At 38.4% G+C, this 23,780-nt stretch overlaps 1 protein-coding gene across 3 annotated transcripts; it reads right to left on the bottom strand.

Annotated features, from left to right (window-relative positions):
- Positions 1 to 1,713: 1,713 nt before the first annotated feature.
- On the bottom strand, positions 1,714 to 22,621 carry tead3a (TEA domain family member 3 a). Of its 3 annotated transcripts, none has more exons than XM_074644247.1 (13): positions 22,354 to 22,621; positions 15,339 to 15,587; positions 9,684 to 9,748; positions 9,399 to 9,461; positions 7,477 to 7,488; positions 6,946 to 7,056; positions 6,788 to 6,831; positions 5,643 to 5,704; positions 5,420 to 5,553; positions 5,148 to 5,318; positions 4,460 to 4,600; positions 4,200 to 4,352; positions 1,714 to 4,086 (listed from the first exon to the last, which is right to left on the bottom strand). In XM_074644247.1, exons 2-13 carry the CDS (start codon positions 15,343 to 15,345, stop codon positions 3,973 to 3,975), a joined length of 1,077 nt encoding a protein of 358 aa, XP_074500348.1. In that variant the 5' UTR covers positions 15,346 to 15,587; positions 22,354 to 22,621; the 3' UTR covers positions 1,714 to 3,972. The 3 variants fall into 3 exon arrangements, with proteins under 3 accessions (XP_074500348.1, XP_074500349.1, XP_074500350.1); XM_074644248.1 differs by lacking the exon at positions 22,354 to 22,621 and adding an exon at positions 21,931 to 22,163; XM_074644249.1 differs by lacking the exon at positions 7,477 to 7,488 and having other exon boundaries at positions 22,354 to 22,620.
- Positions 22,622 to 23,780: the final 1,159 nt, after the last annotated feature.

Genomic DNA, 23,780 nt, shown 5'->3' with positions numbered 1-23,780 from the left:
CTAGAGAAGCAGTTTACAAGTCATTTGAACGTCCCTTCATTTTTCATATCAATATCTTTATCCCTTCAATGGTGCACAAATTGTATTAAAGAAGTATACCCTCACATTGGCGAAACACCAAGCAGGCGATAGGAATAATTAATTTGTTTTTCTTCAACCTTGAGGACTCATTATTATTATTATTAGCATTATGAGTTCACGCCAAGATCTGTGCAAACACATTGGTGTTGTCCCCACTTGATACCAATGACATTATTTAACTGTGAAGGGGAGACGCTTCACTTGTCACTCACATAAAGACAAACACCAATTATGTATGGAGATGGTAACATGACAGAAATAAACATACATTGCTCATGGCTCTGAAGTCCTCAAACCACTCTGACAACTTGGTAGTCTGCACAATTGAGGTGACAGCACCATCTAGCAGGCCGAATGAGAATTGCAACCTATGTGGGGTGAAATTTTGGAGCGAATGACAAGTGAGAGGGATTAATCAGATATGACAAAAAGTGATTAAGACTGTGCAAATGGCTAAAACATTAGGAAAAATTTGGAGTCCCAATTCTGAAGACAAAGTTGGCAAATTAGATACAGGAATAGGTATATCTCACAGCATACATTTTGACTTGTTATAGCACAAAAACACAGGAGAGGAATCTGAAACTGAAGCAGCTAAATGGACATCAGCCATCATTCATTTTCTCATTTACACCTGTGGAAAAGGGCCATTAGGACTAGGGCTGGATATCATTTGAAACATTTTGATGCTTGTGCCTAAACAATACCTAAGTTTTGGTACAGACACCAACACCTTTTTTCCAGTAACTTATTTTACAAACAAATGTTTTCCAACAAAACCCCTTTAGCAAATACATACATTGCATCAGATGTTACTTCGGGCGGCTGTGGCTCAGAGGGTAGAGCAGGTTGTCCACCAATCCGAAGGTTGGTGGTTCGATCCCCGGCTGCTCCGGGTCACATGTCGACGTGTCCTTGAGCAAGACACTCAACCCCAAATTGCTCACGAAGGCATAGCCATCGGTGTGTGAATGAGTATTTAGATTATATCCTGATGGGCAACGTTGGCACCTTAGCAGCCTCTGCCATCAGTGTATGAATGTGTGGGTAAATGCTGACATGTAGTGTAAAGCGCTTTGAGTGGTCGGAAGACTAGAAAAGCCCAATATAAATGCAAGTCCACTTCTTGTACTAACACTGATTACAAAAGCTTTGCCTAAAATAAAAGTTAGGATTTATTTCAAAATGTCTTATTTTCTTACTCTTTAGAATATGACCAAGCATTCAATGCCAACTTTTATTACTTGACAGTTAGATACTCGAGACGCATACGGAATTGCATTTAACAGATAAAAATATTAGACGTTTTAAAAAGGTACAGTGTGTAGGATTTGGCGGCGTGAATGGTTCTCTCTAAAGCCAGTGTTTGGTTTGTCTGTTCTGGGCTACTGTAGAAACATGGCGAAGCATCATGGCGAACTCCATGAAGAGGACCCGCTCCCTATGTAGATATGAAGGGCTCATTCTAAGCTAACAAAACAAGTCTTAGTTTCAGTGGATTATACACTAATGAAAACATAGTTCTCATTATATTCTTCCATTTCTGCTAATAGAGCCCCCAAAATGTTACACACTGTTCCTTTAAGGATGATTTCTTCTCCCATGCAGCTGAGTGTTACTATGAAGACATGATTCTGCAAACACCGTGTGATTTTATTGGTACAGCATAAAGGCACAGATTTAATTCACTGAGCAGACTTGACCAAAGGAGTGATGATGAGGCACAGCCAACCAGAATACACCGATGGGAAGAATAAAACAAATAAAAACGTTGGCTGACCACACAGTGAATATAGTTAATTAAAACTGAACCAGTCGGCTTTTACTTTCATGATCGAGAGACAAATCACTGTCAACTTCCACACGGTTAAAGATAATCCTGCCAGGAGAGGGCGCAATAGTCAAATAACATCTACTATATAAAAAATGCTGGTAGTAACGTGTACCAGAAACCAAAAACATTACATAAAAACAAAACAAAACAGAAAGCAAGTGTAAGCTAGATAATTTGTTAGTGTTATCAGACAAAAAAATCTACCCCAGTGCACTGTGGGGGACCTTACTGTGGTCTGTACCATACATCATTTTGCATACATCGAAAAAGATACAACCAAAACACCCACAGTTTCTGATGTTTAGTGTAACACTTCTAGCTGTGCTGGTAAAATACAAAATAAAAGATAGTTCATCTTTACAAAAACGAGTCTATTCATCTTGTTTTGGCTTATAAACAGTACCATTACAAGTGTAGTGTACACATCCTATACATCAGTGCTCCTCAGGTTAAGGCTTTATGAACCAAAGCACATTCTTATCCCAACTCACGTGGAGGTAGAAATACTGCAGCGAGCCCACACAGTCAGAGTAAAAACAGTATTGTGTAAAATGAAAAGTAAAATACAATTCTCTCATTCAAATGCTGCTGACACCAAAGTGTGAACTGAATCTGAAGCTGGTAGTGAACTAGAGACAAGAGAGCCAAACTTAAAGAGGACATATTATGCTTATTTTCAGGGGGCATACTTGTATTTTGGGTTTCTACTAGAACATGTTTACATGCTTTACATTACTTCTCTCATACCGGCTGTGCTGCAGCACCTCTTTTCACCCTCTGGCTCTGATTGGTCAGCTGGCCTACTGTTTGATTGGTCAACCAAACTAAACTCTTCAGACTCCGCTCCAGCTCCGCTCTATCTAGCTTTGTTTGAGGGTGTGCCAAACTAGCCGCTAGGCAGGTGTTATGAAAAATATGTTACTTGGTGACATAACCACGTTACGGAAGAAAAGACAGGACATCAAGCATGGAGTGTCAGGCAGCTCAGAAGCAGTGTTTCTGTGGGGGAGTGTAACTCCCTTAGGTGTGGACTTTGTAACTTTGTAGTCCTTTTACATGCACAAAAAACTATAAAACACACTAAAGTAAAGGGAAAAAAGCACAGAAGCATAATAGGTCCTCTTTAAACACCTCCCAAATAAATGTTTCCCTCCACACGCTGTACAACTCGAAAACCTTTCAACAGCAAATACACCTAAAAGGATGGCTCTCTTTTACATGTTGACTCTATGTTTCAAATATAAATACAACTTTAACGTCTTTACATGTAGTGAATTGCATTCTGGGAAGAGGCACACTCTTTCCCGCACTTTCTGTCATATGATCCTATATAATGATTCTCTACACTGATCGGTGATAGAGGAAACACCATTACAGGCTCAATCCATTCCTACCTTACAGAGATACTACAGAAGAGATAGTCATTGTGGAAGAGTTACATTAACACTGATTAAATGATTTGATTGACAACCTATATTCAAACTCGTCTCACATCAGTCACACCTATCACGTAAATGCATACGTTTGCTTGGAAATGAGAATATTCATTTTTTAGTGCATCACAGCTACATTGCCATAATGTATATCACATATTAAACTTGATTTAATGTAGTGTAGCCCTTTTGCTGGTTTCTTTTTTTTTTTTTTTAAATGTTTTTATCATTTATCATTTCATGTCAGTGAAAAAGAAAAAACACCTAAATGAACCGTGATATTTTTCAGTTTCACCGGGTAAAGACAGATATGTGACTGAATAATTACGGTGAATAGCATCACAACACTTACCCATAATTACGCGACGTTTTGGTCGAAATCTATAAAAAATGAATTTCACTTTAGTGTTTAAGTCATGGGATGTTGTTAAGAAATGTGTGCATAGTTTGCAGCGATTAAAAAACAACAACAGGTGTGACTACAGTGTGACTGTTGGTCTGTTAAAACATGTGTGTGTTTAGAGTAGAGGAGTGGGGGATTCTGTGTGTTTGAGCTGGAAATAGTGTTTATGCTATATGTATCAAAAAGTCTGTGGAGAGTCTCTGCATGCACGCGGCGTGCTGCTAGTCGTTAACTAGTCGATAAACGTGGTACTGTGCTCCGTGTTCACTAGTGGACACTTCAAACACAAAGGCGATGCACAGCAGAGTCTCCTGAGTCTCTCTGTTGGACACCACCTAGTAAGAGAAAAAGGAAAACATTGTGGAGGTCAGGATTTAATAATACAAACAAACACTAGTCCAGAGATACAAGTGTAAGAAGTAATAGAGGTGCACACACACACACACACCTGTAGGATGGTGAAGTTCTCCAGTACACTGTTCATCATGTATTTCTCTGGCAGGTGTTTGAGCTTGTGGATGAAGTTGATCATATATTCACACATGGGCGAACGGTGGATGCGGAACACATACTTTCCCCCTTCCATGTGTGCATATTCCGTCTGAATGGGAGAAATCCACACATCACAATTAAACCACAAGTTAATATGGTTAGATGTGAAATCCTTTATGCGCACTACAAAAAAAACAAAAAACGTCATCTTCTCACCTCAACCTTCTCGACTACCTGTTTGCCAAAAGAGCAGACCTTTGTTGAGACACTGATGGTGATGTTTTCTGTTCCACTGTACTGGCTGCTCACGCCGTAGAACACGCCAGAGCCCTCCTCGATGTCGCTGCTCAGGTCCGCCTGAAACAAGCATAAAAAAAATGGACTGAGAGTGAGTGTCAAAGGAGAGAGAAACTCAGAGGAAGACAATACCAAGGGCAAATATCTGGATGGTTTACAAAACCAAATTGAAGTGAAATAATGCTTAACAAAGCAACTACCAATGAAAAAGTAATTTCCTGTGTAAACCCCTGCTCCAGCACCTCATTGGCTTTGCTGCCCCCTTGTGGAGTAGCAGGTTATAACCTCATATTGTAAGGTACAGTATAACACCAACTTAAACCAACTATCTAATGCAATAACTGCAATAAAATCTAACTAAAATGCATGTTAGTGTTAAAGTTGTACAATTGAATTCCCCAATAGGCCTCATAGTAAATAAATAAATGATCACAAGAAGTAGTAGATAAACAAGAAGTAGTAGATAAATTATCACAAGAAGTCAGATCTCCTGACTTCTTGTGATAATTTATCAAATTCACCGACTTTCTTTTCTGCTGCATGCCTCTCAAAATTCTTGGTTATAAAAAAAATCTAATCAGGGAGAACGCTGGTTTTGTGTACTGACCCAGAACTTGACGAGGAAGAACGCGTTGTGTGGCCCTTTTTCATACAGCTCCTTCAGGCCTCCTTTCTTCTCAGAGAACTTGTCGTAAATCTGCCTCACATCTATGGACTCCAATACGGGGTCATTGTAGCCCGGGTTTGATGGGCCAATGAGTACGAAAAGATGTTTATACTGTAGGGAAGGAAGGAGAAGTGATAATAAGAAAAAGAGAAAAGACTTTGTTTTGGCAAAAAAAATATATATATATTTTTGTATTGTATAAATGTCTGTACCATCTCCCTTTCTCTCTGGATCTCCATAAAGGCAGAGTACTCCAGTAGCCGTAGTTTTGCTGAGGCGATGGTTCTGTCCTGCCATACAGGAGCTGCTATAGCTGCAGGGCGTGGGGGAGGCAGGGGCTCATAGCCTGCCAAACATTTAAACCAGGAAAGCACAATTAACATACCATTAATCGTTGCTAATTACTCAAATCTGTGAAATTGTGTTCCCACTTACTGATGGGTGGAGGGCCAGGGGGTGGTAGTGTAGTGTATGGTGGCTGTGCAAAGGGCTTGATGCTGCAAAAGAGAAAGAGTAGGAACCCAAACATAAGCAACAGTACTGTATAAACTAGAGGTAGACCGATTAATCGGCGCCGATAGGACAGTTTACAAACTATTGTTATCGGCGGAACTGGGCTCCGATAGTGGCCGGTGGCTGCACAGCCGCCACCGGTCACGCGGGGACGTACATCACCGTTTTGCACGGAGGCTCCATACACAAAGTTACGGTAGAGGGGGAGAAGAAAAGTTATTTCTCAGTATAATGCAAAACTATCAGCTCTTTGTCCACGATACGAGACAGGCAGACAGGGAGGACAATAAATCACTGTTACTTTAACTTGCTTACGGTACCAATTTGGCGTTCTGTCTTCCAAATAATCCAGCCACATAACCATCCATTCATGAAATGAAATTGCACACTTACACCCAGGGAATATGCGTGAACATTAATGGTTTGTAAGAGTGGCATTTAACAATGAACAAGACGCGCAGCAGAAGTCATCCTGGCCTGTCATAAACCACAGAACATATTTGCCCATTGCCCAAATAAATAGAACATTTTCCAATAATGTAATCCACCGAATCACACTTCAGGATATTCTCTTACAAATGATTAAATGCAGAGTGGCAAAAAATGTATTTATTAAAAACGGCGAATGCAAAAGTAGTCGACAACGCTGCTGTAGAAGTTAAGAAAATATCGGCCAATTAATTGTCTCTTTCCGGCTCCGAACTATTATTATTACATCGGGGCGGCTGTGGCTCAGAGGGTAGAGCAGGTCGTCCACCAATGGGAAGGTCGGTGGTTCAAGCAAGACACTTAACCCCAAAATTGCTCCCGAAGGCATAGCCATCGGTGTGTGAATGAGTATTTAGATTAGATCCTGATGGGCAAAGCTGGCAATTTAGCAGACTCTGTATGAATGCGTGTGTGAATGGGGTGAATGCTGACATGTAGTGTAAAGCACTTTGATTGGTCGGAAGACTGGAAAAGCGCTATATAAATGCAAGTCCATTTACACCTGCCTTTAAAATCCACTATTGGTTCGACCTCGAGCACAAACAAACAAAACCAACTAATCTGTCAGTGATACTTACTCCTGAGAATGTCCAGGCTGTCCTGGCATAGGGCTGGGCCAAAACTACACAAAGGGAAATGGGACAGATAGCATTACTCAGAGTTTTACCCAGAAGGTAGAAAAGAGCAGTGTGTGTGTGTGTGCGTGTGTGTCTGTGTGTGTGCGCGTGTGTCTCACTCTGACTGGTGGAGGGAACGGAGTCTGGGGTTTCATTACACTAGCAGACACAATCTGAGCTGATGAGAGGTTGGCTACTGTCTGCAGTGCCTTGTCTTTGGATACCTGGTCCTGGATGAGAGAGAGAAAATAACACAATGATAACGCTCCACCTTGAAAACCCCAGTAAAATTTAGGTTCCCAAAGTCAGCCAACCTTCAAGGCCAGTTTAGACAGCAAGCCAGCCAACACATTATACAGTACTTCAGCATGATGCGGTAACTATGAGGGAAGACAGGACAGAGTGCAAAGCAGATATAGGGGGGGGGGGGATGCCAAAGCAGGAGGCGCACCAAGCTAGCAGGCTAGGAGAGCTAACTGGACCATCACCAGTATTTAACTAAAGCCACTAAAAACAAAAAAGAGTAATGAGCAGGATTTTTTTTTGAGGCTGGCAGTAGAACTGCATTGTGTGGGGTAGCAGTTATGTGATGCCAACCACAAAGCACAAAGCCTGAAGCAGAAGATTGTAGTTGTATGATCAAAACTTACCAAGTTCATGGCCTATGGCAAAGAAGACACGTTATTAATTAACTTCAGTACATTCAAAACAACAGCAGGACACAGATTCACTATTAGGCAATGAGGAAAAACACCTTCCTCAGTACATAGAACTCTTTGAAATGACTACACCCCTAAGCTACCTTGTCAAACACACTCACTCTAAGCTAAGAAAATCGTACATTGACAGGACAAGCCACATCCTGTGTTACAGCTGAGAGTACTGACGTTTATACCAGGAAATATATTGACGTGGAAATCTTAAAAAGTTCTCAAAATGCGTATTATAGTGCAGCAAGTTCAAATGCCTTTGGTGCAAAATTATGTCACAAAGAACCTTTATTACAGTGCATGGTGAAACCACAAGAAAACGGCTTAAACAGAGAAGATATTGAGGGAAATGTCTCAGAGTGAGAACGTAGAAATCAGAAATGATTTAAAAGAGAAAACTGAAATTCGTCGTATGTGCACATGGATATGGTGCACATTAAAAACTCCCTGCATGTCTGTGTGTATGTAAGCATTTATGTACATTACTACAGCCATGCACATGCTTGGGTCAACCGGGCCTGCGACCGAATCGAACGTAATTATCTGTCCGCAGCCACAAACCTCTTGAACGAAGTAAACCGCTCAATATTACTGCCATGCATTATAACAAAAACCTCATTCCCACATATTATGATACACTAATGCATTCAACAAATCTCGTTTTTGCACTGACATCAAATACAGACAGAAAGCAATGTTTGAAGATAAAACGAGTTTGCAAAGCCTGAGCCTGCCACGCCACGTTCCCACAGCCACGGACTAACACTATCTCAGTGCCCTACTGACAGTGGTGTAAAGTAACTAAGTACATTTACTCAAGTACTGCACTTAAGACATTTTTAGGTACTTTTACTTTGCTTTAGTATTTCCATTTTATGTTACTTTATACTTCAACTTCGCCACATTTCACAGGGAAATATTGTACTTTTTACTCCATTACATTTATTTCATAAATTGAGTTACAAGTAACTTTATAGATTCAAATTATTAACACAAAATATTATCAACAAATAAGATATGATATATATGTATTATTAATATTATTATTATAGATTAAGCTATGCCTTTACCAGCTCCAACATTAAAATCATATGTGCATTAATTTATCAAATTAGAGATTTTAATCCAGAAATCCAATACATTATTTTTACTTTTTAATTATTTTAATTTTTAATAAAATATGTTTTATTTATTTATGTTTTTCCTTTTACTATTCTTAACTTTTTTTTTATATTTTGATGCTAATACTTTTATACTTTTACTTGAGTAAAGTCTTGAATGCAGGACCTTTACTTGCAACAGAGTATTTCTACACTGTGGTATTGCTACTTTTACTTGAGTAAATGCTCTGAGTACTTCTTCCACCACTGCCTAATGATAGTACTACAAATCATGCACCTACTTGTAAACTGGATTTATACTTCTCCATCAAGGTGTTCCAATGGTCCCTGACTTAGATGCCTATATACTAAAGGGATCCTGAAATCACCATAGCACTAAATGGATAAGTCATGCTTTCCTCATTTAAAATTTCCCTCCACTCGTACATACAGTAAGACCCCAGCAGAGAAGCATAAATCTGCCATAAAACTCTGACAACGACGTGGTGATTTTAATGTTAATGTTCGATGTTAGGTTGGGCCACATGCAGAGCGAAGCAGCTAGCATGATAAAGTCAGTGAGCGTGTGTACCTTGAGCTTAGACTGAATCTCACGAGACTTTCTCTTGGCCAAGACTTGCAGGTGACTAGAGACCTGACGAAAGACAGGACGAAGGACAGAGGATGGGAGGAAAAAGGAAAGGAAAAGAAGAGGGGATGTGACTACAGAGGGAAGGGAGAGTTGATTCAGGGGGCACCCACCTTGATGCTGGTCTGGTATTCTCGTACCCTCTTACGTGCCAGAACCTGAATGTGACTAGACACCTATGAAGGCAGGGTTACCCCGATGAAAAAGCACACATTCAAAGGGTGAATTTGGGTTTGCAATGTTAAATAGACATGGTTCATTATTAAATCAATTTAACAAGGTGAATGGGTAAATTACAATAAAAAAAAGCATCAGGAGATGTGTAAGCTGCATCAAGCAATTCTTATTACATAAAAACACATGTAAATACTGTAGTCTTCAAAAACATCGGTACAGACCTGTTTGCGTGTGCGCGTCTTTCCTGTCCGTAGCTTGATATAGCGAGCTATCAGCTCATTTCGACCTAAAATTGAGAAAGTAAAAGATAAAATCAGAACACAGAAAATATTTCTGCAATCATAACACCTTAGTTACACACAATACAATATGTGTCGTTATGATATCAGAAAGTAAGACACCGATGGGGCTGGTATGACCGGCAAGGAAGTGTAATCCATTTGAAAGGGTTTGCTTTATTTCAGCTGATACAGTCAACAGGGTCAATAGGGTTTCAATGTTTTCCTCACTGAAGAAAAAAAATGGCTGCTACTCAAATTTGACCTCAATAACCTCTCCATTATATTATATTATATTATATTATATGTCTTGAGGCATGAAGGGCCCTATAATTATTTATGATGGTCTAAAAATGGCCAGAATCATGTTTTTAATACTTTAACCGTGGGTGCAACCAATTTCATTTCTTCCCTGAAACAAATATGAAACTAAATTGCAATGATGACAGGAGCGAGTGCTTTAACCAAACTTAATCAGTACTTGATCTCAATGCAGTCTCTATTTTGATTTGTATCTTACAATCTTTATCTATTCAGGGCTCGACAGTAACAGTTGCCAGGTTTCCGTCTGCAACCATTTTGAGAAATTGGCAACCAATGCTTGGCCTTTGGCCACTTTTTACATATAAAATAGGGACAACGAACACCAAAACGTGCACCCCAAAGTAAATACATAATTACATACAACAATATTTGTTGCATTAGCGATATTTAAATATTGCCATTACAGTCAGAACTGGCACGTGACAATGCTGCGTTTCGTGCGCACAGGCATCTGTTTTAATGGTGAAGCAACTTAAGTTGTTTGACTGTGTTGTGAAAAGTTCAACAACAAGAACAGTCAACAAATGAATGTGCAAATTGATTCAACTGACAAAGAACCAGATGAACCTGAACAAAAAACAAAAAGGACAAAAAGTCTTGGTCGGCGAAGTATCCCAGCATCTTTGAGCTGGAATTATATTATTATAATAAAAAAGCTTTTATTCTTTTATGTCACATTTTCATTATTAAGTGGACGTATAACTGCATAGTAAGTAATTACTCAAAATATAAGGTGTCTAAAAATGGCAAACTGGGCGGGGTTTTTCAGTTGGATTTTTTTTTTTTTTTTAAATCTAGTGTACTCTTACTGGCTTCTCAATATTGCCAACCCTGCCTCTAAATACCATCAGAACACACCCGTCAAGACCATGAGTCCTTTGTGTTTTTCAGTCTAGGGGGTCACAGTGACATTGAGGATTTGAAATGGTCAAATTTATGTTCAGGTTGTACTGAAATCAATCTTTTTGTATGAAGCAAAAGAAGATGAAGACATGGACATTTTTTCCATCCCATTTGAAATGAAGCCAGCAAATGAAAGTTTAATGCGACTGCACTTTCAGTGTGAGAAGATGGTGACGCTACTGCATCTGCAACTGCATCTGTCGAGCTTTGAATTACTGTGGCTGTATGATATTCTCATTAAGGACAGCGTGTGTTAATTTAGAGTCAGATTTGGCCTTGCTCGATGCCAGAGCTCCAAAGCAGATGGTGGGAATGGAGGGAAAAAGAGAGGAGAGGTCATCATGTAGTTAACAGACTTCCAAAAAGTGGTCACCACAGACTGCATGGTCAGCTCTTTCTTTCTCTGCCTCCCCCAGCTCCAACCCAGACCTGATGACCTGCTTCTCTCTAATGGTAACCGGTGAACAACTCACTATTCACCCTGCTGCAGATGTCAGAATTAGAGAGAGGCTAAAGAAAAAGGTGACCAAATGAAGCCTTGCAGGCCGATTCCACAGCTTTAATCATTTAATCACACTCGCACTAACATCATCGACATCACCATCCTTCTTTCTGGGAAGTGGTGCGATGCTGCAGGGACTTGGGTCACATCAGGCTGAGTCACATCAGCTCCGTGGAGTTACCAGAATTCCCCAAAATCAACAGATGGGTCTGACTCAGACCCGGCAGTCTGCTCCAATTCCCCAAACAGGACACATGCACTTTCCTGCAGCCTACCATTACTCCACATAAGGCCAGACACGTTTCTTTAGAAGTCAACTCATGTCCCATTTGTTTTAATTAATGGTAATACAATGGCAAATTAAGTTCCTTTGAAACAATGCTTGTTCAAAAATCCTTGTAGATTTGTCTCTCTGTTTCTCCCTTCATCTGCCTGATAAATCAAGCTTTTTTTTTTTTTTTTACCCATTATGCTTCCTAGCTGAAATTAAGAACAATATTTTTATCAAAAAAAAAGAGATAAAGAGACGGGATCCAAAACTAAAAAACAACAACCTTGAATTGAATTTGATTTGGTCATTTTAAGTGAGTAACACAATTAACAATAGCAGGAAATGACTGTCAAAATGACACAATCTGTAAGGCGTCTTGCAAATATGAAGCATATTTCACAGCAGGGTGTGAAGAGGCTCTGCCAAATATGTATTTGACTGCATGAGACTGTCTTTGACCCGACTTGAGTTAGTCCCATCTGTAAATGGGCAACCCGCCCCAAATAAATTCAACCACATCCATTCAACCAAAGATTTGATTTAGTAGTAGTATTTACCAGGGCCTGTATTCATCAAACTACAGTACTATTTATTAAAATTTCTTTGGACTTAAATTTAAGAGACATGTTTTGGAGGAATTGTACACAAGATCATTGCTTGTGATGAATAATATTTTAGCAGAAGCAATATGAGTAATTCAGAATGGCTTTTGTTTGTTTCCATTACAATCGAAGTCCAGGTATTTAATCCCCATTTCTATATTTACATATTATTAGATTGTTGTTAATTTCACCTGTCAATTGTTACTGAAGATATTAAGGATTTCACATAAGTAAAATGTCATGATTAAAAATAGTTACCAGTATGGCAGATGTATCTCTCACTCTTTGCTGAAAGTAGCAGTAAGTTGCTTGATAAATGCGTCTTATTCTTCACACTAGAACCTTTTTACTCCCAAACTGGCTCTCTTAAGAGTACTTCTTAGTTTGATAAATATAGGCTCCAATTTATATTGTGCCATTTAAAAAAGGAAGACACAACATTAACACCAACATGATGCTAAAATATCATAGCAACAGCCTGTGAGTGCAATCTGAGCAAGTGATCCGTCTGATGATCATCCTAATTTGGGAATACATACTTGACACCATAATCCACGGTGACATCATAGTAGTTACACATGACTGAGAGGTGAAAGTGATATTTTGATATAAGACTAAGTAGAGTCTAGGATTTTGCATGTTATAAAATTGGTATATTAGTTTAAATGTCATATTTCCTGGTTTTAACCGCTGCACTAAGTGATTCAATTTTCTGAACTTGTGAGAAATGAGCACTAAATGATTCCAGCTGCTTGACTGTGATATCCATATTTATCCACTTCAGCTACTTTCAGACATGAACTGTAATCCATAAATGCTCTGCCAAGTTTAGCAGTTGACTTCACGTTTGAAAAGGACTTCAATTCATTAATCTGTAAAAGACACACTGGTAATCTGCCTATTTCTGTAACATCTTCAAGAGAAGTAGTTTCCTTTCTTCACCCTGCATTCATTTTAATTATATAACCTGTAAAGTAAACTGATTTTTTTTTTGTATTTAGTTAGAAGATTTCATAAATTATGCAATGTTTTAAAACAAAAAGGGCTATTCAAAGTTTCTCACAGTATTGGTTTTAAGAGGCAGCTTCTCAAAAGTGAGCGATTAGAGGGTTAATGTGAGCGTGGGGATTATGTTCAGTGTCGGTGTAGCTTTCCAACGTGTGAATGTGTGTACCAGTGGGACTATCCTTGTTTATTTAGATGGAAGTGGGGGTGGTCAACACAGCGAGCCCACACTTCCACAAAAGGAGAAAATGCTGCTGCAACGTTGGAACAAACTTTCCCCTTTCTGTCGCATGGGATCACATATCTCGTTTCCCTCACAACACACACTCACACATACACAAATGTATGACACACGCTTCTGCGAGCCGGAATGCCAACCCTCAGCTCAAAAAAAAAAAGACAAAAATGCTAGGAATGTTGGGTGCTAGCCAAGGACTTCAATAAGGTAGGAAGAAACAGTCACAGTACATCAAAGCTCTACTCGCAGGCAGCGTCCTAAACAGATCTTAATAAAAACTAACACTACACACACTGGGTTATGTGGTCCCATAGACCAATACGAAATAGTCTTTAAGCAATTAGTTCCCAGGGGAATGAGCGATCAGGCAACTTCTTCATATGCTAAACCTAACCTGAGCTGAATTCAACCTGTTTTAACCTTTGATCCTGTCAGTGCTGGATGCCCTTTGACCTCAAGCTAAACAGCCTCCTCCCAAAATACCTGCAGGCAGATCACCTGGGCAAAAACCAAGAGGTCTTTACAAGAAGTCAACAACCGTCTGGGTTCCAAAGTGTTGGCAGTGGATCACTACTGGCCTTTGCTGCGCTTCCTCAGAAAGCCAAACCATAACAGGAGTAAAGTTTCAGTTTTATATCATTCTGTAAAGGTTGAGGCTGATATAGAGTGTGTGCAGTTGGAAAAATTTGGCCATTATAATGAATAGTTATGTTAACTAATCAGTAGGGGTGTCGTGATTTCGATTATATATTGGAAGTCTATCAAAATTAGCTTCCGATTTCAACCATCGAAATCAAAAGCATCTCCATGCCTGCCTATTACGGAACATTCCCAGAAAAATACAGCTGTCACCTCACTCATGGTTTGAATGATAAACCAGCAAAAAATATGACAATTACCAACATCAGCCACTATGTTTTGAACCGACACATTGTATTACAAACACTAACAAAAGTTGCATTTTGGAACATAAAACAGTACTCGGGACTAGACAGGCATGATGGGAAATGTGGGCCGTCCCTGTTGCTACGATACTCCGGGCACTGCCTGCATGCCTATGGCAGTTTACACTGCATGAATTAGCCTAGCGGCTAGCAGACTTTAGTTAGTAAGTTACTTTTCCTTACTCATAGCTAGTTTAACATTAAGTCACTGCATCTTCAGAACAACACCACGGTTGAATTTCAGCCTGCATGCACATTTTTTCAACATTGTTGAATCAGAGCAGCTGATATTGGCAGCGAGAGCAACAAGCTAGCTGACTGCTGAGTGCCGTCTCTCAGCTCGGCTCACACAGACTGTGTCCAAAGCTCTCAGTGACACACAGCGATCAGAGGAGAGCAGAAAAAAGAGAGGAAAGAAACAACCGCGACAGTAAATGACAACAAAATGTATTTTCAACGTGTTTTTTGTAGATTACAGCACACTTGTAATGCACTGCTGAATGACTTATGTTTTGGTTTTGTAATGATTATGTACTGAGGTGGGTCACACAGATACTGATATTGAGAAGATGCAGCTCTTTACATTGTAGTCTGTTGTAGTCTAATTTTTGAACACTTTCTAAATAAAAAAGGGGGTTCAGTGGGTTCATGATTTGTTTGTAATGGTAAGTGGCTTTACTTGCTGTAGATTACCTTGTAAGTCCCATTCCCTAATGACACTGGTTGATATATATTGTAATTTTAAAGTCACTATAAACAAAGGTGGATAGGGTGGCTGGATGCCAATCATTTTGTCGTTAGGTCCTCACCATACATCTTCCCCTCGTCTGAAAGTATGATCTTCCTCCTGCCGCAGGGAGGGTAGATGGCCAGAGCTTCATGAAAGCTCTGCTCAATGTCTGGACTCCACACTCCCTCGGGGTCGCCATCCAATCCGCGGTCAGCCCCGTCTGCCGCTGTATCTCCATCTGCATCGCCGCCCTCCTCCTGCGCCCCGTCAGGGCTGCCACGGCAACTCCACTCCGACGCAATGATGACGGCTCCTGACCACAACACACCTAGAACACACGGGACAAGACATTTGTAAGATTTCACATCCTCTTAGTTACTGTTGCTACCTGCTAAAAGTGGAAGATTTAATACTCAGAATTAATAGTGGTTTTTAAATGTGTTTATAGGCTCATAGAGATAGATGGGTTTGAAATTTTAAATTGTTGTGCAAATTATTCGTTTTGGTCTGAAAAGACATTCAGATTGTTATTTTGTTCTTATATAACCCTGTCTGGCTGCTTAGTTTGTTAAATGTAACACTATCTTGATTAACTATCTCTGTCCTGAATCCAGGTTTCGAGACAGGGTTTCTTCCACATTAAAAAAGCATTACACCACAATATCTACCACAATGTGAGGGCGGTATTTGTTTTGATAGCTGATGAATTTAGACAAAAATACATCGCAATCAGCAAGGTTCAAAGAAATGAATGCAGCTGTCTCCTGGATATTTTAAATCATCTATTAAAGCAACATATACAAACACGTCTGTGTACAAGTATAATAAACTAAATACATTTTTGTGGTTACAGTAATTTTCTGTATCTTCAACCCACCAAAGAGCTTGATCTCACCAGCACATACTGCTGCCCACAACAAAAGCGGCCTGGAAATCTATTTTGTTTCTTTAAAAAAAAACTTTTTTTCTGTTATCCACATGAAAACCCCTTGATCTTAAATTGACATTTCAAGTATTTTGTAAGTAACATAGATCAAAATCTAGTTAGTCTGTTCTCAAACTAAAACTCCCGCATGGACATCTTTTAAAATACGTTGTTTTGGAGTGTGACGTGGAGAAGCAGCACAGAGCATGGACCACACTTGTGATAAAGTTATAAAAATGTAGTTTGATTAAAACAAAAATTACAAGTACAAAACCAAGGCAAAGTATTAGAGCCTGACTCTCATGTGTCTATATCTAATGTACCAATGGACAGAGCGAGAGAGAATAGAGCTTAAACAATTAGTTTAATTTGTATTTGTTGTTTAATCGATTAGTCAATTTATCCATTAGTCAATGCATAGAAACAACAATTCCCAAAAATTATTTCTGGCTTCTCAAACGTGAGGATTTGCTGCTTTATTTTATCTCTTCTCAGATAAAACAAGGAATTTGAAGATGTCACCTCAGGCTCTGGGGAAATTATAATGGGCAGTTTTCACTGTTTTGAGGCATTTTATAGACAAAACAATCAATTGAGAAAACCATTGGCAGATTAATCAATACAAAAAAAGATCATTACTTGCAGCCCTAGTACGTAACCGGCAAACTCCACTTCTTTGGTTTAATTTCATGGGCATTATGTTGAAGAGGGCCTTACTATTATCGTTATTAGTGGTGCTGACCACTCAAAAATGTTCTTACCTACAAACTTTTCATTAACAAGAGAACATAAATGAATCCCACAGAAGCTCTTAATTTGTACATGCTTGCAAAAATACAATCAAAGCCTGTTAGTTTTATGAATGAGGGCCAATAACAGGCAGGTGGTCCCGCACTTTGTCTTTCTAATTTACATCAAAAATGGATTTACGTCAGATGGATTGACGGGACCGGGATTAACTTTGCGGCTGCCGAGAATGGCGAGAGATTTCTCGGAATCCAAATATCTCCACACTTCACCAAGAGCGAGATCAGATTCATCTGAAGGTTGTTTACAGGCTGCGTGGGCGCAGGGTGTATTAATAGCCCTGGCATTCGGGCGTTAAAGACCCGACAAGCAAAACGGGAAAACATTAAGAGCTCGTAAATTTACAAAGACACTGGCCAAGGTCAATGAAGACATTACCAGACCAGTTGGTCTAGCTATTAAGGTTACACCAGTTAGTGATGGCAGGACCAGATAGTCATTTTCCTTTAGCTACCCGTCCTAGACAAACTACTTTAAGAGGCAGTACTTGAGCCATATGAACTTCCCAGAAGCTGCAACTTTAGGCCACATGAGGAAATTACACATTCTTTTGTTATTGTTGAAGATGCTCCAAGGCTCCTCAAACACAGGCACACATATGCAACATGAATGCTGCCTGGTGTAATGTTTTCCAGAGTGTGGCTAACATGCTCCCTGCCACAGAAGAACCACAGAGGATCAGTGTGGTTGTAAGAGCTTCCCCTGCTGTGGTGGGCTTATTGGACACTCTCTGCACAGGGCCTTCCCAGTTTTAATCACCGCTGATGGGACGGCGCTGTTGCCATAACGATCAGACAGGCCCTGGTGAGATGGTTGGGAAAGAGCAATGCCTGAAACAACACTGTGATATTCAAGAGGACTTGGACGTTTCACTATGTGAAAAGTCGGCAACGGGGAAGATGTTTGTTTGTCCTGACTGGATCTGATTAACCTTAATGTTCGGTTTGACATTGGTACTCATTGTTTTATCACCTTGTTACTATATCACTTTTCTGAATTATATTAGAATTGCTTATACAGAGTTTTATAAAAGTTTGAGTTAGCCCTTTTGGTATAATTGCACCTATAAGCAACATCACTATACAACAGAGGTTTCCAACCTGGGGGTAAATCTGCGCAGTCACAAGATGATTAAATAACGTTTACATTTTACTTAAATACTACTTACATACATATTTCCAACTACTCAGGCCTATAAAGGCCTTCAAAGTAGTGAAACAATATGAGATTGAGATGGAAGGAAACATACCACTTAACTAATCAAAGCTCATGTCCTCACTAATGCTGCGTTCAAGACAACTTGGAATTCGAAGAATTCCGACCGTCCTCCAGAAAAAGTACAATGGAATGCCGCAGGTTCCTACATGTAAACTGGGGGAAAATCCTTCTATCCTGACTTCATGAAGAAGCAGTTGTCTGACATCACACAATGATGGCAGCACCAATGGAAGCACACATTGTAAATGGTAAACCATCAACTAAAAGGCAACGTCGAGTACATTTTCCTACAATTATCATATAGCAAAACCTGTTCTGCCTGTAAATTGATGTCAAAATATGTCGCTAGTGTTATTAGGTAGCTGGTTACGGTAAACAATGGCGTCTGTTACGTCATGCATCATTTTATTTCCTTTGCTTGGTTTATGTATGCAAGGAGGCTGCACTGCTGAGAGTTCAATTGCCAAAGAAACATCAGTTTGTCAGTCAGACATGTTTTTTGTTTATGTTTGGCGTTGTGCACCTGGAACGCTTGGAAGTTGAACATTTAAACTGGGAAATTCCAACCTCCGACATCGACTTGAACGCAGCATAAGGTTATAATTTGTGATGATGAGTCTTAATAGGTATACAATTGTTATATTGTAGGGGGTCACAAGCTGAAAACATTGGGAACCGCTGCTATAGGAGAACATACTGTTCTTTCATTGTATATGAATGGCTTTTTAGCAACAAAAAAAAAGAATATAAATTTGTTTATGACAAATACATAACATTTAATACACCCTTATTTGTTGTAATAATGCTTTTTGGTAAGCTAATTTAGATATTCTGTCACCTTAATGAGAATGTAAGCTCTGTCGGTGGTAATAGGAAGAGTTACCACTTAAATACTTTTCCGCATATATAGAGTTTTAATAAAATCAGAGCAAAAGAGAATATATACATACTTTTTTTTTTTACACATACATCAGTTCGGTGTTATGAATGCACCGATCTGGCTTTTTCACTCTCGATACCGATACCTGGGCTTAGGGTATCGGCCAATACAGAGTACCGATCTGATACCATTGTTTAATCAATAAACTGCGAGCCTCATTGTGTGGAAGTGACTGGATCAGGCTTGATTTCTTTCCTAAACAAAATGTAACAAATAAATACATGGATGAAATTTTACTGAATTGTATTAAAATAATAAAATTGTACACCTCCAACTTGGTAAAAAAAAAATCTTCGAAATGAACAGGAATTACAATTCAATTGTAAACCTTTTAAATGCAGCAAAAAATTGGTCAAAACTTAAATTCCAGGACATAATATATATTGTATACAAACATAGAAGGATAGGATTGAATAGATCGACCCCATTGTCACCGATAATCAATCCAGCTATTAGGCCTAACTTTGATTAAATCACTTCAGTTAACTCAAACGTTGATGCCAATGATAATATTGACAGTAAATAGTATAGTATTGTACTCAGTGGCCACTTTAGATACACCTGTGAAATCTAGTTCAGCCATTAAATACCACCTTGACAAAGATAACAATGTTCTTTTTTGATAGACACAGTCAACTAGGTGCTCATTTAACTATATGTTTATTACTGAGGTTGGAGTTCAAGTGGTGTTGAAATGAACTGCATTATGTTGAGGTGTTTCTAATTCTCTTCCCAACCCAAACATAACGGGGGAAGAATATTAGAAACACATTTCAATATAACGCAACCCAGTATACTATGACATCAGTAATAAGTTGATTTAACAAAAAACTGGTCATCTTCATAAATATGTGTGGCATATCTGTTGTTTTGGATTGAATTATAATGTATACCTAATAAAGTGGCCAGGGAGTATATATGTATATGTATATATATATATATATATATATATACACATATATATATATATATATATATATATATATATATATATATATATATATATATATATCAAGACTGAGTGTAATTGTTACTGCTGAGCAAAGTGGCTAAGATTTGGGAAATCATGGAACTAAAGAGTGGCATCACGGCCACAGCTTTGTCATTTACCAAAGAAGTGGTGATGCAAAGTTAGGACATTGATATTGCACTGAAGGCATATGGTAGCCCCTGCCAGTTTCAATATAGCTGCCAGTGGCCAAAAGGTCAGATGTTTAGTGCAGTGAGAGGGAGCCAGAGGAGCATTGAGGCTAAATAAAGCTATGAGCTCAGCAAACACTGACAAGACACATGCACATTACTGGCTGCCTTCTGCCCCAATGGGAACAGAAGACATTATGATTAATCAAGCTAGATCTCATCACAATACTCTCAGATTTACCACCTCAATTGACTATTACTACTACTACTACTACAGTCTTTTGTAGGTTTTAAATAGCTAATCAGTCAGAAACTAAAGGACACATCTCACACCAGTTGTATAATTCAGTCAGGATAGTTAACAAAAGGTGTTTTTTCCTCCTCTAACTTCTGTTGAACCATTATGATTAATCAAGCTAGATCTCATCACAATACTTTCAGATTTACATGACTACTACAACTACTACTACTACTACTACTACTACTACTACTACTACTTGTATGTTTTAAATAGCTAATCAGTCAGGCTTTACATATAAAACTAAGGGACACATCTTACACCAGTTGTATAAATCAGTCAGAATCGTTATGCTGGGGACTAACAAAAGGTGTTTTTTTCCTCCTCTGACTTCTGTTGAACCATTATGATTAATCAACTAGATCTCATCACAATATTTTCAGATTTACATGACTATTACTACTAATACTACTACAACAGACTTTTGTAGGTTTTAAATAGCTAATCAGTCAGAAACTAAAGGACACATCTCACACCAGTTGTATAAATCAGTCAGAATAGTTTTGCTGGGGACTAACAAAAGGTGTTTTTTTCCTCCTCTGACTTCTGTTGAACCATTATGATTAATCAAACTAGATCTCATCACAATACTTTCAGATTTACATGACTATTACTACTACTACTTGTAGGTTTTAAATAGATAATCAGTCAGGCTTTACATATAAAAACTAAGGGACACATCTTACACCAGTTGTATAAATCAGTCAGAATCGTTATGCTGGTGACTAACAAAAGGTGTTTTTTTCCTCCTCTGATTTCTGTTGAACTATTATGATTAATCAACTAGATCTCATCACAATACTTTCAGATTTACATGACTATTACTACTACTACTACTACTACAGACTTTTGTAGGTTTTAAATAGATAATCAGTCAGAAACTAAAGGACACATCTCACACCAGTTGTATAATTCAGTCAGGATAGTTAACAAAAGGTGTTTTTTCCTCCTCTAACTTCTATTGAACCATTATGATTAATCAACTAGATCTCATCACAATACTTTCAGATTTACATGACTACTACTACTACTACTACTACTTGTAGGTTTTAAATAGCTAATCAGTCAGAAATGAAAGGACACATCTTACACCAGTTGTATAAATCAGTCACAATAGTTGTGCTGGGGATTAACAAAAGGTGTTTTTTCCTCCTCTTGTCTTCTGTTGAACAAGTAAGACCAGTCTCACGTGTTGGATGAAACTTTTTTTTACAACAACAACAAATGCATAGCTTCGTAGCTAGCATGTAGCTTCAATCACTCCACGGTCTGAAGCCGTTTTAGCCCACTGTGAGTTGGCAAAAAAACTGCCTTTTTAATCCAAAATGTGTACAAAAACTTACACGTAACTAGGATTAAGAGTTGTCCGAACACCTTAGGAAGACTTTGACGCGTAAGAAGAAGTGTTGTTTTCCATCTTTTAGTGGGTTATTTCACAAACTGTATGATAACACACTCGAAGCTGTGCTAGCTGTGAGTTAGCTTGCGGAGCTAATAATACCTCAACAAAACTCCTAACTAAAGTCCGAGAGGGAAAGAGAGAGAAAGTCACTGCAGTTTACAGCGACTGAGTAAATAAAACAGAGGAACTATCTTTGCTAAACACAAGAGGGCTCTGATTCAGCAGAAAAAGCGGCAGCGGGAAAATGCGAAATATGTGAAATATCCCAAAACTTCCAAGCACACACGAAGCGAAGCAGCAGCTGCATGAAAAGTTGCAGCAGCAGCTACACAACAAAGAACAAGTATCTGAGAGCGCAACTCACCTTCCAAAGAGGCTCTGCTTCCACTCACTCACTCCCGAGTACACGGTGGTTTCTAGAGCTTCTTTTGCTTTGTGTTTCGAGAGTATTTCCTTGGTAAAAAGAGTCGTGTTTGACAGAAAAAAAGGCGGAATGCCAAGTATGAGTTTCTTTGGTATGAAATCAACGCGCCGGAGGAAAACGCACACAGAGGCGTGGCGACGAAAACACGCGCACACGCAACAAAAAGTTTTTTGGGTGTCCCAACCAACAAACTCCTCCTCCTCCAACATGACACCAGACACTCCTGCTGGAGGAGAGGGAGAGAGAGAGAGAGAGGAGGGAACAGGGGGATTTTATTGTTCTCTTTCACACAAAATATAGGATAGATCAGGATCAGGGGTCTGTTCAACCTGCTGCTCTTTAGCTCCTCTCCAGTTTATTATTATTATTATTAATCATTATTATTTATCATTGTTGTAGGTCTAATGTACGACGGAGTATTAATATATAATATTTCGAGAATAAAGTCATAGGTTTACGAGAAAAAAGTCGTTATATTATGAGAATAAAGTTATTAGTGTACAAGAAAAAAGTCGTAATATTATGAGAATAAATAGTAAATAAAAAGTAATAATTTTACGTTTTATTTTGTTTGCCCTCGTAAAGTTATGACTCTATTCTCGTAATATTAAGACTTTTTTTCTGGTAATATTATGACTTTACTCTCGTAATATCATGACTTTTTTCTGGTAAAGTTATGACTTTATTATCTTAATATTAAAACTATTTTTTCGTAAAGTTATGACTTTATTCTCTTGATATCACGACTTTTTCTCGTAAAGTTATGACTTTATTCTCTTAATATTACGACTTTTTTCTCGTAAAGTTATGACTTTATTATCTTAATATTACAACTTTTTTTTCGTAAAGTTATGACTCTATTCTCGTAATATTAAGACTTTTTTTCTGGTAATATTATGACTTTATTCTCGTAATATCATGACTTTTTTCTGGTAAAGTTATGACTTTATTATCTTAATATTAAAACTATTTTTTCGTAAAGTTATGACTTTATTCTCTTGATATCACGACTTTTTCTCGTAAAGTTATGACTTTATTCTCTTAATATTACGACTTTTTTCTCGTAAAGTTATGACTTTATTATCTTAATATTACAACTTTTTTTTCGTAAAGTTATGACTTTATTCTCTTGATATCAAGACTTTTTCTCGTAAAGTTATGACTTTATTATCTTAATATTACAACTTTTTTTTCGTAAAGTTATGACTTTATTCTCTTGATATCAAGACTTTTTCTGGTAAAGTCATGACTTTCTTATCTTAATAGTACGACTTTTTTCTCGTAAAGTTATGACTTTCTTATCTTAATATTATGACTTTATTCTCGTAATATTACGACTTTTTTCTTGTAAAGTCATGACTTTCTTA

This window comes from Sebastes fasciatus, chromosome 8 (genome assembly GCF_043250625.1).
Source record: "Sebastes fasciatus isolate fSebFas1 chromosome 8, fSebFas1.pri, whole genome shotgun sequence".
Taxonomy (NCBI): domain Eukaryota; kingdom Metazoa; phylum Chordata; class Actinopteri; order Perciformes; family Sebastidae; genus Sebastes; species Sebastes fasciatus.
The sequence above is the reverse complement of the archived record's forward strand: the minus strand, read 5'-3'. Positions and strand labels throughout refer to the sequence as shown.